A 19,385-nucleotide genomic window follows, 5' to 3' on the forward strand; every position below is an offset into this window, starting at 1 on the left:
CCTCTTGCACCAGATCATGCGCTCCATTAAGAACTAGGTCTAGAATTGTTTCCCCTCTTGTTGGTTCCTGAGCCAGCTGCTTCATAAAGCAGTCCTTGATTGCATCAAGGAATTTTACCTCCCTAGTATACCCTGATGTTACATTTACTCAGTCAATATTGGGTAATTAAAATCACCCTTTATTATTGTGTTACCCAGTTTAACCTCCCTAATTTCTGATAACATTTCTGCATCTGTTCATCCTGGACAGGTGAACGGTAGTACACTCCTATTACTATCCTTTTCCCCTTTAAACATAGAGTTTCTTTCCATAGGGATTATAAGATGTGTTTTATGTCCTACAGAATTTTTAGTCTATTCGATTCATGGCCCTCCTTATCTTGTAATTCTACCCATCCACCAATTTGATCCACCCTATCATTGCGATGTAATTTGTACCCTGGTATGACAGTGTCCCATTGGTTATCTTCCTTCCACTAGGTCTCAGAGATGCCTATTATATCTGTCTTTTCATTTAGTGCAATATATTCAAACTCTCCCATCTTATTTACATACATTTTATTGGTATTTGCATACAGACATTTCAAATAATGTTTGTTCTGATTTTACAACTTGCTCAGAATTTGACAGTGATGATTTGTAATCTTTAAAATTTATTTCAAATATCTAATGACTTAACACACAGTTCCACCGTAAACTTAAACACCATTATTATTATTTATTGCATTTGTACCCCACATTATCCCACCTTTTTGCAGGCTCAATGTGGCTTACAGAGTGTTATGATGCAGTCATTACATGGTCTTAAATCCAGTCGATAATAAGCTAAGGTAGGTAATTTAGATGCAAGGTGCTAGGTAAGGTGTTGTGAGAGGTGTTTTAGATGCATCTGAGTAGTTTGGGGAATAGTTAGTGAGGATGTCCTTAGTAGGCTTTGTTGAAGAGATGTGTCTTCAAAGATTTGCGAAAGCTGGTTAGGTTGTCCATTTTTTTTCAGGGCCATGGGTAGTGCATTCCAGATCTGTGTGCTTTTGTACTCAAAAGTAGTAGCGTATGACTGTTTGTATTTAATTCCTTTGCAACCCACCACTCCCCCCCCCCCCCCCCCCCCAAAAAAAAAAATCAATCCTCCTTGCTATTTATCCCTTACATTTTATGCAATTCTTCAAATCTCAACATTCTCTCATCCTCCAAAATTTGGCCCAAAACCATTAGGCCTTTATCTGCCCAGCAAGAGTATACCAGGCCTCATCACCCTAGGGGAAAATCTATATATTGAAGCGCTGAATTTAAGAAGTAAATCCTCCTTGGAAGGAGGAGTTTTCCTAGTTTTTTTTTTTACTAACAACTTAAAGCAGTTTTAACTGAGGTAGTTAATTTCATACCTGCCAGCCCCCATCTGAACACTTCTGTCACCATTCTCAAGGGGATCCTCCACCACCGCCACTTCTCCACCTGCTATAAGGTTTCAGATACATAGGAGAATGGAGTAATGCGTGGAAAAATAACAGGCTATACTGTAATGATGGGCTACATCTTTGTGATGGGAAAAAGGATCCTTGGGGAGAAATTCAGACAGTATGTTTCTAGACATTTAACTAGAGGGTGGGGGTGACAAACACCCTAACTGGTGTATGGGTGAAAGGAAAAGGAAATGTGCCTAGGGACACTAGATCATGAAGGATCCGTCTGCTAAAGTTGAGATCAGAAAGATCCCTTTATTTTATAATGATTTTTGTATCCCCATTATCTCAGAGTTCAGGTTCAATGTGGCTTAAAATCTAGACAATTCAGTACATACATATTATAGTTGTAAATCTTCCAATAACGGAAAAATGTTGAGTAAATCTTCTATATACTGCCATATGAAACTTTACAATGACTAGTTTCTGAATTATTTTACAAGGCTGTATTGTTTTACAAACATCAAATTATAAGCAGTTATGTAGGATAAAGTTCAAAACATTTTGCCTAAAAATGGTTATTCCTGTCTTCCATTATCTTGTTGCAGGAAGGTTTTGAAAATAAAAGTTCTTAATAATTTCTGAAAGTGACTGTAATTATGTATAGATCTAACAACCCTTGGAAAAAGATTCCACCAATTAGTACATTGATAGGAGAAGTCGGCAGAAAGGACTGTTTTGTAAACAATCTTTTAATAATTAGGATGTTGGAGAATTAGGAATTGGATTGATGATTTGTGTGCATCTGAAATGACTAGTGGGGGTGGAAGGAATTCTGATGGTTTCATTATACCAAACAGAGACAACACATATGTCATCTCTTTTAGGGCTTGCTTTTGCCTGGATTTTTGACTCCTCTCTTACCTCGATATAAGTTGCCATCACTGCCTTACCCAGGACAGCTTTTTCCTGTAACAGTTAAACACATTGAGACACCTAATAAGGTATGTGGTGTTCATTTTCATTTTACACTCGTATCACCAGAACATTCAAAATGATTCAGTCTTTTACTTTATTCAGGTAATGTGATTATCCGTGCAGGGAAGCCTTTGTAGGTCTGAAAGTTTTTATTTTATAAACATTCCATAGAATAATATTTTGACTTAACTACATTCTTGATTTTCTTTTCATGAATATCACAAAAGTAGAACAAGAGAGAAACTTTCTCAGCTAATTGGGAATAGTGGGCCACACTTGTGGGTCATATTAGTGCTAAGAGTTTTCTTTAAGAAAGCTTTGAACATTTGCAGGTGGTTTACAACACACTACTAGACTTCCTTACATATAAATTTATTCCTTATCCTTTATACCTTGAAGAATGAATGTACCTTTATGATGGCTCTATTTTGCTTATGTAGTCCCACATTTTCAACCTGTTTTCTATCCTGTTGTTCTCTACTTATGTAGTAACTTATGAGATGTTTCAACATAGTATGCCTTCTTTTTTTTTTTTTTTTTTATTGTCTTAGATCCCTGGGTGCATAACTTCAGCTTATTTAGAACTGCACTTTTACACTTGTAGTTTGGATTTTTTTCAGGTACATCCTTCACTGTATTGATTTTTGCATCGTGGCATTTCCCTGAAACAGGCCAGTGATTTCAATAAGGTACTTTAAAAACATAGAAATATGACGGCAGATAAAGGCCATATGACCCATCTAGTCTGCCCATCCTCTGTAACCCCTGTTCCTGATCCTAAGCGATCCCACATGCTTATCCCATGCCTTTTTAAATTCTGGAACAGTCCTTGACTCCACAACCTCCACCAGGAGGCCATTCCACGCCTTCTCCACCCTTTCTGTGAAATACTTCCTTAGGTCACTCCTAAGCCTATTCCCTCTTATCTTTGTCATATGCCCCCTCATTCCAGAGCTCTCCTTCATTTGAAAAAGGCTCTCTTCCTGTACATAAATGCCCTTGAGATATTAAAACGTCTCTATCATGTCTCCGCTCTCCCTCCTCTCTTCCAGCGTATACATGTTGAGGTTCATAAGCCTGCCCCTATAATTTTTGTATTCAAGACCTCTTACTAATTTCGTAGCCGCCCTCTGGACCGACTCCATCCTGTTTTTATCTTTCTGTAGGTGCGGTCTCCAGAACTGCACGCAGTACTCCAAATGAGGCCTCACCAGAGACTTATACAACGGTACTATCACCTCCTTTTTCCTGCTGGTCATGCCTCTCTTTATGCACCCAAGCATCCTTCTGGCTTTGGCCGTTGCTTTTTCTACCTGTTTGAAAGCTTTAAGGTATACTTGATGTATACACAGAAGAACACTAATCTTTGCACACTCGAAAGCACACAGGAAATAATGAAGATGACTCAAAAAAAAAAAAAAAGTCTCTTTGACAGTGCTTAGTGTGTCCAAGTTTTAATGTCCAACTGTATAGACTTGACACGGCAAGAAGACGAGAGCAACATTTTGGTTAATTGAGAACATTTTTGCAGTTCCTTCTCTTTCCGTCCAAGCAGAGTGTTTTGCAAAGATCCAATAATACTAGAACTATGTCCTCCAGGATACAAAATTACCCACTGGACAAGAGAAGGAAAAAGAGGAGTTGGAATAGCAATAATCTGTAAATCACAATTCACAGACACAACAATAGCAGAATCTATACTTCCCCAACTCGAAATAGCCTCCGTCAGAATCAACCACTCAAACCTACGTGACCACCTAAACCTAATCTTATTCTACAGACCCCCAGGCAATTGGCAAGACTCACAAACGCACTTTCTGGACTTTATATCAAACACTTGTGTTTCCATCCAGAACCTTCTCATAGCAGGAGACATCAATCTTCACCTTGAGGATACTAACTCAAACAATGTACGTGAATGCAAAGACTTCCTGCAACTATGGGAGCTCCACTGGCCAAATACAGAACCCACCCATAACAAAGGACATACACTAGACATCATCACCCAGAAATTCTCATCAGAACCAAATCTCACACTAATAGACACAAAACGGACAGCCAGGCCATGGTCCGACCACTACAGTGCAAACCTTTCCCTCCACTGGAGATCGAAAAAGACACAACAAAAACAACAAACATATACTACGAGAGGCAAAATAGACCCACTAACATTCTGGCAACAATTTTACACTGACGAATGGACAATACCTACAGACTCACCCCAATTTCTCCAAGAATGGGATAACAGATGCAGAACAATACTAGACAACATAGCACCACTCCAGAACCTCACATAGAAAAAACTGAATACCATGGTTTAATGAAGAATTGAAAGAACTAAAAACACAGGTCAGAAGATTAGAAAGGGCATGTAGCAAGAAAAAAGACGACAACACACACAAAGACTGGAAACAACTACAAAGAAAATACAAATACACTATCAGACAAACTAAAAGGACCTATTACAACACCAAAATAGGACCAAACTACAAGGATACACACAAACTCTTCTCACTCGTGAACGATCTTCTAAATATTACCAAGGTCACCTCCAACAACTCAGATACTCCATTAGCAACCAACCTTGCAAACTACTTCAATGAAAAAATCATAAAGCTCCGACTCATGATACCCACCAACACAACGGACTACACAAATATCCTTGAATGTCTAGATCCAAAACCCGGAGAATGCCCAGCAGATCGATCATGGACCGACTTTGACATGCTCTCATCAAATGAAATCTCATATTGGCTCGGAAAATACGCCAAATCGCAATGCAAATTAGACATCTGCCCTAACAGTCTAATAAGATCCGCACCCAAACAATTCAAAATAGACCTCACGAACCACGTAAATCATAGACTTCAAAATGGACTCTTTCCCACGGATAAAGGAAACATCCTACTCACTCCGCTACCAAAAGATGCGAAAAAAAGCACAATGGACTTAACAAACTATCGACCAGTAGCATCCATCCCACTCATGACCAAACTCATGGAAGGCATAGTGACGAAACAACTTACTGAATACTTAAATAAACACTCAATTCTGCACGAATCTCAATCAGGCTTTCGGTCGAATCACAGCACCGAAACTGAACTAGTGTCCGCAATGAACTCATTCAAACAGGCAATTGCGACTGGTAACAACATCCTCCTCTTACAATTTGACATGTCCAGTGCCTTTGACACGGTGAAGAATCATGATATACTAATACATATACTAGAATACTTCGGAGTAGGAGGCACAGTTCTCAAATGGTTCAAAGGATTCCTGACCACAAGATCATACCAAGTAACAACGAACGTGGACAGATCACCGCCTTGGATACCTGAATGTGGAGTCCCCCAGGGATCCCCACTCTCACCAACATTATTCAACCTAATGATGATACCACTAGCCAAACTACTAGCCAATCAAAACCTCAACCCCTATATATATGCAGATGACGTCACAATTTACATCCCGTTCAAACATGATCTATTTATTTTATTTTTGTTACATTTGTACCCCGCGCTTTCCCACTCATGGCAGGCTCAATGCGGCTTACATGGGGCAATGGAGGGTTAAGTGACTTGCCCAGAGTCACAAGGAGCTGCCTGTGCCTAAAGTGGGAATTGAACTCAGTTCCTCAGTTCCCCAGGACCAAAGTCCACCACCCTAACCACTAGGCCGCTAGGCCACTCCTCGCCTCCAAATAATGCACAAATGGGCAGATGCATTCCAACTAAAACTTAACGCAGAAAAAAACGCAATGTCTTGTACTCACCTCACAACATAACACAAAAAACTTCTCCACTATAATCACACCATACTGTTCCCTTCCTGTCTCACAAGACTTGAAAATTCTTGCAGTCACCATTGATCGAAATCTGACTCTTGATACCCACGTGAAAAACACAACGAAAAAGATGTTCTATAACATGTGGAAACTCAAGAGTAAAACTTTTCTTCCCGAGATACATCTTCCGTACCCTGGTACAATCAATGGTAATAAGTCATCTGGACTACTGTACGCCGGATACAAGGAACAGACAATCAAAAAACTCCAAACTTCCCAGAACTAAGGCCGACAGACTCATGTTTGGAAAAACTAAATATGAAAGTGCAAAACCCCTAAGAGAGAAACTTCACTGGCTCCCACTTAAGGGAACGCATTGCGTTCAAGGTCTGCACGATTGTACAGAAAATCATTCACACAGACGCCCCAATCTACATGCTAAACCTCGTGGACCTACCTCCCAGAAACACCACAAGATCATCCCGCAAATTTCTCAACCTGCACTACCCCAACTGCAAAGGACTTAAATACAAGCTGATGCATGCCACTACCTTCTCTTACATGAGCACGCAGTTATGGAATCAGCAGCTAGAACTCTGACTGGATTTGGAAGATCTGAACATATAAAATCAGTTTTGACCTTCTTCCACTGGCTGGTAGTGCTTTGGTGAGTGAAATATGCTCAACCTTATCCATTGAGCCGCTGTTGATTGGGGAACCACAATACATTATTTAATTGGTAAAGATTTACAAGCCTAGTATGATTGGATTATTGAGGTCCAAAAGAACCCAGGTTTTACATCCACTCTTAGGCAGTTTCATTTACTAGAAAGAAGAAACCAAGCTTTTTTATTAGCAGGGCCAATTAAGTGGAACAAGTTACCTGTATAATTATAGCTGCTGGAAAACTACAGTAGCTGAAAACGTTTTTTGCTTCCCTACTTAGGCGTGATTAATGGCCATGAGATTTATCTGCTTTGCTCTGAAAAAGATTGCTCTTTCTTCCATGGAGTGTTTGGAATTTATGTTTTGTTATTTCATTGTTTGATTATGCCTGTCTTTTAAGAAGTCTATGATGTTTTATTACATATGTTGCTGTTGAAGTATTGTTTGTTATTTTGGTTATGTATCCTGAAAAGTTTTATGGATGTTCCTCTGCTCCCTACCCCCCTGTGGACGGGCAGGTTATAAATATTTTAAATAAATAAATACAACGGTACTGTGACTGGGCTGCCCCTAGCAGAACATAAGCACCTGTCTGTGTATGTGCACATGCGTACAAAGTTCTATATGCTCACAGAATTAAAGCTCATTACAGGATACCAGAAAATCATACCAGGTATTCCGCAATTTGGTGCAATCACTGGTGTTAAGCCACTTGGATTATTGCAATTCCATCTATGCCGGATGTAAATCCCAAATCACTAAGGAACTCCAAACAGCCCAAAACACTGCAGCCAGATTCATATTTGGAAAAGCGAAATTTGAAAGTGCAAAACCCCTCAGAGAAAAATTACACTGGCTCCCACTAAAAGACTGAATCTCATTCAAAATCTGCACCTTGGTTCATAAAATCATTCATGGAGAGGCCCCGATATATATGTCAGACCTTATAGATCTACCAGCAAGGAACACAAAAAGTTTTTCATGCACTTCCTTAAACCTCCTTTACCCCAACTGTAGAGGACTCAAGTACAAATCGGTTTACGCATCCAGCTTCTCTTACAACTGCATGCAACAATGGAATACACTACCGAATCCCATAAAAACAACGTATGATTCCGAAAGCTACTAAAGACTAACCTGTTCAAAGAGACTTATAAAAAGAATCCTTCATAAAGTCTTACCATTAAAACTGTACCAGAACAAGCCAATATTGAATTTTAATTTGACTACTTTCACCACATTGTTAATATTGAACGTTATACTTTTTACTTGATATCATATACCTGCTATGAATTATTTATTTACTTCCAATTTACTTGATATTTTATGTACCTTAATTGTAATAATACTCTGTACTCCTCATTCCGTTAATGGCAATCGCCATTGCAGCATAATGTAAGCCACATTCAGTGGTGTGCTGGTAAATTTTTAACAGGCTTTCTCCCCGGTCCACCTCGGCGCCCCCCAAAATTGCAGAGCTGGCTATAGCCAGTGGGTGGGGGGGGGGGGGGGGGGGGGCAATGCATTACGCCAAGAAAAAAAAATTAAATGATCCCAGGTTCCAATCTAATTCATGTTTAATGTGGGATAAAATGCCATAAGTAAATAAATATAAACTTTTAATGTTGAGCACCTGATTCTCAAAGGGAACATATTCCAAACACTATAATGAAAATAAAATGATTTTTTTTCTACCTTTGTAGTCTGGTGACTGTTTTTCTGATCATGCTGGCCCAGTATCCGATTCTGCTGCTATCTGTCCTCTTAACTCCGTTTCCAGGGCTTCCTTTCCATTTATTTTTTTCCTTTCCTCCTTTCTTCTTCATTTCTGGTCCTCAGCTTCTGCCTATTTTCTTCATCCATGTGCAGTTTTTCTCCTCTCTTCCTTTTCTTTTATCTCCTTTCTTACTCTTCCCTGCCCTCCATCCATGTCCAGCATTTATTTTCTCTCCCCTCCTCTCCCCCTGCCCTCCATCCACCCATGGCCAGCGACCCTTCTCTCCCCTGCCCTCAATCCACCCATGTCCAGCAGTGACCCTCCTCTCCCCTGCCCTGCATGCACCCATGGCCAGCGACCCTTCTCTCCCCTCCCCTGCCCTCCATCCACCCATGTCCAGCAGTGACCCTCCTCTCCCCTGCCCTCCATCCACCCATGTCCAGCAGTGACCCTCCTCTCCCCTGCCCTCCATCCACCCATGTCCAGCAGTGACCCTCCTCTCCCCTGCCCTCCATCCACCCATGTCCAGCAGTGACACTCCTCTCCCCTGCCCTGCATGCATCCATGGCCAGCGACCCTTCTCTCCCCTGCTCTCCATCCACCCATGGCCAGCAGTGACCCTCCTCTCCCCTGCCCTCCATCCACCCATGGCCAGCGACCCTTCTCTCCCCTGCCCTCCATCCACCCATGGCCAGCAGCTCCTTTCTCTCCCCTGCCACCCCCTCCTGACTTGTTCCGCAAATTCTCCTGCTTCCTCCCTCCCTCCCCTCCCGATCCGGTCCCTCACCGACCCTACCTTGGCCATCAAATTCTTCGGGGCAGGCAGTGTTGCCTGCCCGCTGCCATCGCTAACTTTCCTCCGCCGCCCGATCGCGCTTCAAAATGGCCGCTGAGACTTACAGAAGTCTCGCGAGGCCGCCTCTGGAAGTCTCAGCGGCCATTTTTAAAGCGCAAACAGGCGGCGGAGGAAAGTCAGCGATAGCTGCGGGCAGGCAACACTGCCTGCCCCGAAGAATTTGATAGTCAAGGTAGGATCGGTGAGGGACCGGATCCGGAGGGCGGAGGGAGGGAGAGCCGATTCGCCCTTTCCAACAACCGGCTCGCAAGTCCGGCCAAAATTTAACAACCGGATCTTGTGAGCCGGAGCGAGCCGGCTCCAGCACACCACTGGCCACATGGAGCCTGCAATGAGGTGGGAAAATGTGGGATACAAATGCAACAAACAAATAGTGGTTGTACCGTACCAGTTTACACACTGGTTTGCATCTCTTATAAGAAATATTGTCCTTTTCATCAAGACGTCTTTGAGAGATTGTACAGACTCCTAAGGCAGGCCAGTTGGCCGAAACACGTGTCTAATCTATACAGTTGAGCACTAAAACTTCAGTAAGGTACTTGGAGAAGCTATTGCTTACCTGCTGTTCTGAGTGCTGCAAATGCCTGATGGAAGCTTTGCAATGATCTCTGATCAGCTGTTGGCTAAGCTTAACAAGAAAGGCTGCATTCTGGTAATTCCAGCTTGAAACTGGTTTGGAAGTCCACTAAACAATTCCTGGGAGTGAACTCTGAGCTTACTGGTATTTGGGCCAAGTTGAAATAGTGCTCAACCACTTCAGCTTCTCTGCTCATGAATGAGACCCATGTCTTTTCTGTCAGCTCAAGTCACTTTAACAGCTTTTAAGACTCAACTTGTTGAGTGAAGGAATCGCCTAATAGAGCAGCAACCTGAAAATCAAGAAAGCCAGGACTCAAACCCCACGTCTATCACATCCTTCTAGTAACCCTGGGCAAGTCATGTTCTCCTTCACTGCCTCCATTATTGCAAGCCCTCTTGAGCTGAGAAATACTTTGCATACACGATTTGAAAAATGTGCTTCAGCATTAAGTGGTGTAAAATAGTACAGTTGGGGCACAAAATACCCCTAACTACACATCACTTAGAAGTATAAGAACTGGAAATTAAAGATTTATAACTGCAATTTGTGAACCACTTATCTAGACAAAATTCTATGAAAGTACAGCAGATTCAACTGTAATACAAGAAGGGAAGAGATGGGATTTGTGATTTAGTTCACACCGTTTTCAGTTGTAGCTCAAGGTGAGCTTCATTTAGATATAGTAAGTATTTTCCGTCCCCAAAGGGCTTACAATCTTCTGCACCTGAGAAGGGTTAAGTGAGTTGCCGAAAATTACAAGGAGCTACAGTGGGACTGGAACCAGGTTACCCAGGTTGTCAGTGCACTGCTCAAACCATTAGGCTGCTGCTCCATATTTAATTAGAAAAAACATAAAATACATATAACTAACAGAAACAATGATTAGTAGTAAAAATACATAAAACAAGAAAATAAAATCCAATGTATAAAAAAAAATTGAACTTTGATGTGGAACGGTGAATATTCACTGAGCATTGAGTTACACGGAAATCTCAGCATTCCCTGTTGGCATGCAGCTCCAGCGGTTTGAATATCTTTGAAATTCCTCATGTCTGAAGTATCTACACCTACATTTATATGGTAAGCTTTGAGGGACATAATCGAACGCGGACGCCCATCTCCATGGGCGAGTATCTCCGAGGACGGGTACGCGAAGGGGCGGGACAGACCATATTTTTGAAAAAGATGGGCGGCCATCTTTTGTTTCAATAATATGGTTGGTGCCGGGCAAATGCATCGGATTGTGGCGGATTTGAGCTGAGCGGTATCGGTTTTCAGCGATAATGGAAACCGAAGGCGCCCAGCTCAAGAACGAACTCCAAGGCATTTGGTCGTGGGAGGGGCCAGGATTCGTAGTGCTACTTTACTCCATCCCACAAGTCTCTGGATTCATCTGCTTCTGACACTAAGGAACAAAAAATTGTCTTACCTGATAATTTTCTTCCCTTTAGTCACGGCAGATGAATCCAGGGTCCCACTCTGTGTTCATTGCAGTGGTTCCTCTTGGTACTTTCTATCTGTTGAACTGTGTTTCTCTACTTAAATTTTAGATGGATTGTTTTTTTCGTCTTTGAAGTTCTGGGATTTTCATGTTTCCTTTTGTGGAAGGAGAAATGTTCTAATCCTGTTTCTTATACTTTATTTTGAGAAATACTGACGGACCAAGGAGCATGGCAAACACAGAAGAAAGCGGACCTCCGCAATGGAAAAACCAAGAAAAGAACACAGCGAAGGTGAAAAGATGGATGACGCCAAACAAACTTCTACTGGACTCAGAAAAAGTTCACTGGCACTACCTCTGACATTTCTGTTTCCCTTCTAAACTGCACTCTACGGTATTCTTACTATGTCTCCCACTCAGATACTCTGTATCACTGAAACCTGGCTCCACAGAGGCGAGGAGGCGGTCCTTTACCAATGTGTTCTGCCCCATTATTCAGTCTTCTCGACCTGTTGTCAACGCCCTCGCTCAGTGCCCACTCTTCATCCTTTTTATCTGTTTTCCCCTTCATTTGACTCTACTGCCTGGACTTCTCTAACTCAAACCCTATCTGTTGCTATAACTTCATATCCCAGTCCTTTAGTTCTAGGTGACTTTAATTTCCAACATACTTATGATAAGCATTTCCTCTCCTTTCTTTCTGACTTCAGTGTTACCCAGCATCCTCACTGTCCAACACACACTGCTGATCACACCTTTGACCTATTCCTTTCCTCCTTCACATCGGATCTTTTCACCTTATCCAGCTTTCTCACAGCCCGCATTACCTGGTTTGAGGCTAATATATAAGTTAGGAAAATTTCATGTAGCCACTCCCCTTTTGAACAAGTTGCACTGGCTGAAACTCGATTCCAGGATTCATTTCAAAATTGCTTGTTTAGTATTTAAAAAGCTTTCTTTCATGGACTGAACTCAGAATCAGTAGGAGGGATCCTCCAATTTATCAGTAATAGAAATCATCTTAGAAGTAGGACAAAATTTGTCATTAGATGTTCCTTCAGTAAAGGAAATGATCTCTAAGGTACGTTGGGAACGATCGTTTGAATTTCAAACAGCCAGGATTTGTAACAGTATTCCATTTGAAATACGAACTTAACTCCCTATATTTCTTTCATAAGGTGCTTGACATATTTTTTTTTATTAGACAAGAGTTTTGAATTAATGATGATTCATTATTTTTATTAAGTCTAATTGAAATTACTTATGTAAATTCCTTCTGATTGGAAGACTCTTACTGTATACTCTGTTTTGCCTGTTTTGCACCATTGGGTTTAAAGACGGCTTATAAATACCCAAATAGAATGGATCCATCTGGAATACCTTCTGCTTCACACTAGTTTTGAGGGCATTTCATTTCTCTAGGGGCTTTTTTGTTGGAGTAAGTCATGCATGTTTTACATGCTCTATTTTCAATATTTCATAATATTATTTTCAATAATGCAGAATATTACATTCTCTGCGCTCTATATGTATAACCTCCATTGCCTTGTCATTCAAAATACTGAGGTTCTGTGGATGCATGGTATCCTTAAGGGGCAGATCACAAAGAACTACTTTTTATTTGTCTCCATTCATTGGTCGACAGATATAGCCCACAAGTTCTGGACAGATTTCTTGGGACTAAAGGAAGGAAAAATAACAAGTAAGTTATCATTTTCCCATGTCTCTGAACTGTTGCAGAACCCAATAAGGAAATCTATTTTTATATATACATATGTATTCCTATTGTGAGATGGGAAATATACATATAAATTGTTTCGACCACACAAACCACACCCCTTTGATTTCTTTGCTTCCCAGCCATCTCCATGTGTAAATTAGCAGGTTTCTGAAATCATTTACATGTATGTCTATCTATACGTGCAGATGCTTTTAAAATGGCCTCCATGGTATCCTCTAAAAGGCAGTAGCAACTAGTGTAGGGCCTTTAAGGCAGGGGAAATGTGATTGTGAAGCTGTATCCTTAAAAGGGTGTACACTGCATTATTTTTTTATAAGATGTGATATGTATATATTGATCTATAAGTACTTTTTTATGACCTGGAGGTGGTAATCAGTCAATGTAATAAAGCAATGGGGAAAGCTAACGTGATACTTGATTGAGTAAACAGAGGTATCTATCAAGAAAAATGAGTTTATACTGCCATTGCATGTAGGTCATTAGTGATACCCCATCTTGAGTACGATTCCATTTGGAGGCCGTGTTTTCATATTTTTTATAAAGAGGATAAAAGCATTCAGAAGAGGACTACCAAAACAATACATGATATAGTGGAATTAGAAAAGGTGCAGAGAAGGGTGACGAAAATGATAAAGGGGATGGGACGACTTCCCTTTGAGGAAAGACTAAAGCAGCTAGGGCTCTTCAGCTTGGAGAAAAGGCGGCTGAGGGGAGATATGATGTGGAGTAGAACGGGTAGACTTGAAGCATCTGTTTACGCTTTCCAAAAATACTAGGACTAGGGGCCATGCGATGAAGCTACAATGTAGTAAATTTAAAATGAATCAGAGAAAAGTTTTCTTCACTTAACGTGTAATTAAACTCTGGAATTCGTTGCCAGAGACTGTGGTAAAGGCGGTTAGCTTAGTAGAGTTTTAAAAAGGTTTGGATGGCTTCCTAAAGGAAAAGTCTATAGACCATTATTAAATTGGACTTGGGGAAAATCCACTATTTCTAGGATAAGCAGTATAAAATGATTTGTACTTTTTTGGGATCTTGCCAGGTATTTGTGACCTGGATTGGCCACTGTTGGAAACAGGATGCTTGACTAGATGGACCTTTGGTCTGTCCCAGTATGGCAATACTTATGTACTTACGTCTTTAATCAGTGCTTTTATTGTGCCGGTACGCAACGGTACGGCACACCGGCACTTCCCCCCCCCCCTCCCCCCCCCCCCCCCCGCGACACTCCGGGCGAGTCCTGCACTTACTTTTTTTTTTTTTTTAAGGCTCAGAACGCAGCGATTGAAAGAGGCTGTCTGGCGTCTGCGTCGGAGCTTCCCTCACCCTCTGCGAGTCCCGCCTTCGTTGTTACAACTTCCTGTTTCCGCATAGGCGGGACTCGCAGAGGGTGAGGGAAGCTCAGACGCCAGACAGCCTCTTTCAATTGTTGTCGGCTGCATCGTTCGCGTGTTCTGAGTCTTAAAAAAAAAAAAAAAGTAAGGTCAGGACTCGCCGGGAATGTCGCCGGGGGGGGGGGGAGGGGGGCAACAAAAGGTCCAAGAATTGCTGGACATGGGAGAGGAGAGGACAGGGAACGGAGAATTGGTGGTGGACATTGCTGGGAGGGGAGGGCAGGGAACGGAGAATTGGTGGTGGACATTGCTGGGAGGGAAGGGGAGGGCAGGGAACGGAGAATTGCTGGACATGGCTGGGAGGGGAGGGAACAGAGAATTGCTGGACATGGCTGGGAGGGGAGGGCAGGGAACGTAGAGTTGCTGGACATTGCTGGAAGGGGAGGGCAGGGAACAGAGAATTGCTGGACATGGCTGGGAGGGCAGGGAACGGAGAATTGCTGGACATGGCTGGGAGGGGGAGGGCAGGGAAGAGAGAATCGTTAGACATGGATGGCAGGTGGCAGAGAAGAATCGCTGGACATGGATGGCAGGGGAGGACGGGACAGAGGAGAATCGCTGGACATGGGAGGGCAGGGGAGAGAGGAGACATGCTGGACATGGATGGAGGGGAGGTAAGATAGGAAGGAGATGGCAGGGGAGGAAGGAGAAATGCTGGAAATGGATGGAGAGGAGAGCAGGAGATAGAGGAGAATTGCTGGACATGGATGTATGGAGGGGTTGGCGGGGAGAGAGGCGAAATGCTGTACATGGAAGAATAAAGGAGGAACGTAAAGAAATAAATGGAAAGGAAGCCCTGGAAACGGAGTTAAGAGAACAGATAGAGAGCAGCAGAATCAGACACTTGGACCAGTATGGATAGTCACCAGACAACAAAGGTAGAAAAAAATCATTTTATTTTCATTTTAGTGTTTGGAATTTGTCCAATTTGAGAATTTACATCTGCTGTCTTATTTTGCACTGGGTATACTGGAGCTGTAACATCTTACAGAAATGATTTATAATGAAAAAAAATCACAAGTTATTGTTTTTCTACTATACCAGTATATTTTCAATGATGTCTGTTTATATGCGCCATGGCTGGTATAAGTGGTGTGGCTAATGTGGGTGTGGGTATCATAGGGGTGGAGCCATATGTGGTGACTCCGCCCCTAATGAGTACCGGCACCTTTTTTCTACAAAAAAAGCACTGTCTTTAATACAAACCATACAACAAAATGCTTGAGATAACTAAAAATGTACAAGAGAGAGGAAAGAAGGATATAATGGAAATATCAGAATATTTGAAATGACTGATTTCCTGGCATTCAATACATTGTTGAATGTAATGTAAAATATTTTTTTAAATTTTATTTAAGTGTTATAAGTTTCAGGTGAATAATAGAAAAAATTGTCCACAGAAAGGGAAAATTGTCCACAGAAGACATTTTGGGGGCAAGGTGTTGTGATCTGAAGTTAAAAGGAAGTTAGTTCTGAGGAAACTTCAGAAATTATTGCTTTACTAAGAGGATGGTATATTCCAGAATCACTTACACAGTGCTGTGACAGAATTCAAGCAGAGCTGGACAAACAGAAGTCATTGGTAGGAATAGCATGAGCGGTTGCAATATCGCAAGCAGCCTACCCTTCACTCTTGTGAGAAAAGTTGTAAAGGGGAGAGGAGGTTAGGAGGAAACATGACCTTGTTTTTACTACCTGTGTACTACAACTCCCTAGAAGACTGGTGGTGCAAATTACTGTTCAGCTAGAACACCAACAGTAAGGGGCTGGATGTTCAGGAAACAGCTCAACTAGTAGTTTGGTGATAAGATGTTGATTGGGGGATGCTGGGTTGCAGTAAGAAGTGCAGAAAACTAGTAAAGAGAAAAGTAAAATTACTACACATGAGGAGTAACTTGTTAGTATTCAGTGTATTTGCTAGTATTTGGCCTTTATTCTTGCAGTGTGCAGCATTGACTTCAGTCCACACATTTACATCCTGTTATTGTTTAGATATTGACTCCTGACAGTAGGTTTGTCTGGACTTTCCTTATATCGGTGTGGGTTTTCTTTCTCGATGGTTAGAATCCAAATCCATACTTCAAGTCCATTTTTATTTTGTGTTCTAAAAGAGGAGCTAAAGGGCTTTATCAGGGTTTATTGGTATAAGGAGATGCTTAAAAATGTTTGAGGGTTCTACTTTGGAGTGATGGTACAATACTTTACTTTCTTTGTAACATATGGGTAATGAGAGATTTGTTGAAAATCTTTTGATAATTATCACTCACTTTTGCTTTCACGTTTTAAAGGGTGTGCCAAGTTGGTGGTGGGGGGAATAGCCCCTTCATAAGTTAATGGGCATCAGCTAATGAAGGTTTTGGGAAAGATGCTTTGAATTTAATCAGAAACAACAAATAAGCTTGATGGATAGTTACACGTTTTGAAAATAAATTATAATCTGTTATATTAAAATATTAAATTGTTTAATTTTTTTGACAGGTGTTTATCTGCGTTGACTCCAGGGATGCTGTTAACCATTTTACAGATACAGATGATAGTGGTGTGAGTTGCGAATCTGATGCAGATGCCTTGGATCTAGATATGCGAAGATGCAATGAAAATATAGAGGCACTTATTCCACTTACAGATTTTAGATCTGGTATTCTAACTTATTTGTTTAGCTGATTTCTCATAACTGTCCACTTTGCCTTATTAGTGATCTGGACCCATTCTGTCCTTTAGGCTTCAAGCTTAACCATTCAACAATGCTTCAGATTGTGGGCGCAGCTATTTGGAATGCCTGTGAGCTTGCATGTGATAACTTCGATCCTTCAGTTTAGGAAACAGCCATTTCTTTTTGCTTAGGCTTTTTCAGTTTGAGTAGTTTACTTACTGCCTCATGATATTTGTCTTGGTGAAGATGAATTCATTCAGTGATTCTTTGTTTTTGTGTGTATTCTGCTATTTTTTTGTATCTTTCACTGTGTATGTTTCAGATGTATCCCACCTAGGAAAATTGGCTAGTGCAGTTTAGAAATATTATAAATAAATAAAAATGCACACTGAAACTCTGTCGTGTATACAGTGTATGCTCTTAGCTGAAAATGACCGTTTCTGTTCAAGTTGTGTCCAGTACATATCTAGGTTTTCTATTAGATGTTTATGAATTGCAAATTTAGATATTTATTTTCCATCTACCATATATACTAAAATATAAACCCATCCACATATAAGCCAAGATAACCCCCCCCCCCCTTTTTTTAGGGGAAAACATGTTATTATAAACCGATGGTTTATATTCAAGTACCGGTAACCCTCTCACTGCTTCCTTCCTTCCTTCCCTCCCTCTATTCCTCCCATGGTGTTCTGCCACAGCCGGCTCTACCCCCTCCCTAGGCTTGCCTTACATCCCTGGTGGTCCAGTGCTGAGCTGGGACAGGAGCAACAATCCTCTTACACTCCTGCTTCTGCAGTCTCCGTAGTTAAAATGGTTGCAACGAGTTTCAGTGTCAGTCTTAAACTACGAAGACTGTATGGGCAGGAGTGTAGGAAGACTGCTCCTGCCCCAGCTCACCACTGGACCACCAGGGCTATAAGGTAGGCCCAGAGAAGGGGGCCTGCTTTGGACCCGGAAGGGGGGTGTTCGTGTTACAAGGAGGGACTGAGCGTTTCCATTTGGGGCTGGGGGCAGAGCCAGCCGTGGTAGGACACCCTGGGGAAAGGAGGGACAGTTGTGCCAGTTATCAGGTGGGGTAGGGACTCAAATATAAACTTGAGACCTTTATTTTTGACCTTTTTTTTTTTTGCCCAAAAATCTTGGTTTCTGTTAGAATATATACAGTAATTAGGGGTTGCTTGAGATTGCAGAGTCTCAGTGTTTTTGCTTCACAGGTACTGTTCAATTCCACTTGAAAAAGTACCAGATATGTTACAGTTGTGAAACAGGAGGAATCTGCATAAAAATACACAAAAGCTGAGTTTAGGATGCAAAATAAGCCAAGGGAGAGGCATGAGTATTGGGGGATGTGATGATTTTCCAGTGTTTATGTAACAAACACCTATTTTTAATATATATATATATATATATATTTTTTTTTTTTTTTTTTTTTGCATCGGGGTTTATTGGTGTTTCATCTGTTAAAACCTAAAATCAAGCCCTATGTATATCCCTTCTGGAGACTGTAAAGGATACCTTTTGCATGAGGAAATAAAATGAAATTGAGTCAGCCCTGTCTGAGATAGTCTTGTGTGCTATTTTTAATCGAATAGCATAATGGTGATACGTAACTTATGCAGTGTTACACGAAGCATATGCCATAAATAACTTTTTCTTTATTTTATGAAAATATTCTCAGTTTAATTTAATGTAGACATTTATATTCTGCTTTACCATAGTGGTTCAAGGCAGATTACAAAAGATATCAATTAAAAAAAAATTCAATAGCATAGCCATCCTCATTTAATACACTTTATCATCCAAAAGACTATACTAGTGGATATCTTTGGAATAACCATGTTTTTAAAAGTTGGAAAGCATAATTGGAACATGCTTGGGTCCTCTATGGTCAGGCATGACTAGACCATTACAGGACTGGTCTGGATCCACACAATTAAAACATGCAGTTATTACACCTTTGGAGATGTTAGTGTTTCTTGCTGTTCAATAAATAATATTTCCAAAAAATTCAAGAGTTTGCAGAGCAGTGCAGTGCTTTGATATCCAATCTGAATTTTGTTGCCATCATAGCCGCCGAGGGGGGGGGGCAGGGGTAACAAAATTCCCCGGCCCGGCGCCACAGTCCCACCCGCCCTCCGTCGTCAGCCCTCCTTCTCTCCCTGTGTCCCG

General features: G+C 41.3%; 1 protein-coding gene across 1 annotated transcript in view; it reads left to right on the plus strand.

Moving 5' to 3' along the window:
• The window catches only part of RNF17 (ring finger protein 17), a 785,154-nt gene that overhangs the window by 695,318 nt on the left and 70,451 nt on the right, over nucleotides 1-19,385 (plus strand). Inside the window, 2 exon segments of the mRNA XM_030200280.1 lie at nucleotides 2,291-2,407; nucleotides 17,039-17,198. Coding sequence (XP_030056140.1) covers nucleotides 2,291-2,407; nucleotides 17,039-17,198 — 277 coding nt within the window.

This window comes from Microcaecilia unicolor, chromosome 4, assembly GCF_901765095.1.
Source record: "Microcaecilia unicolor chromosome 4, aMicUni1.1, whole genome shotgun sequence".
Lineage (NCBI taxonomy): Eukaryota > Metazoa > Chordata > Amphibia > Gymnophiona > Siphonopidae > Microcaecilia > Microcaecilia unicolor.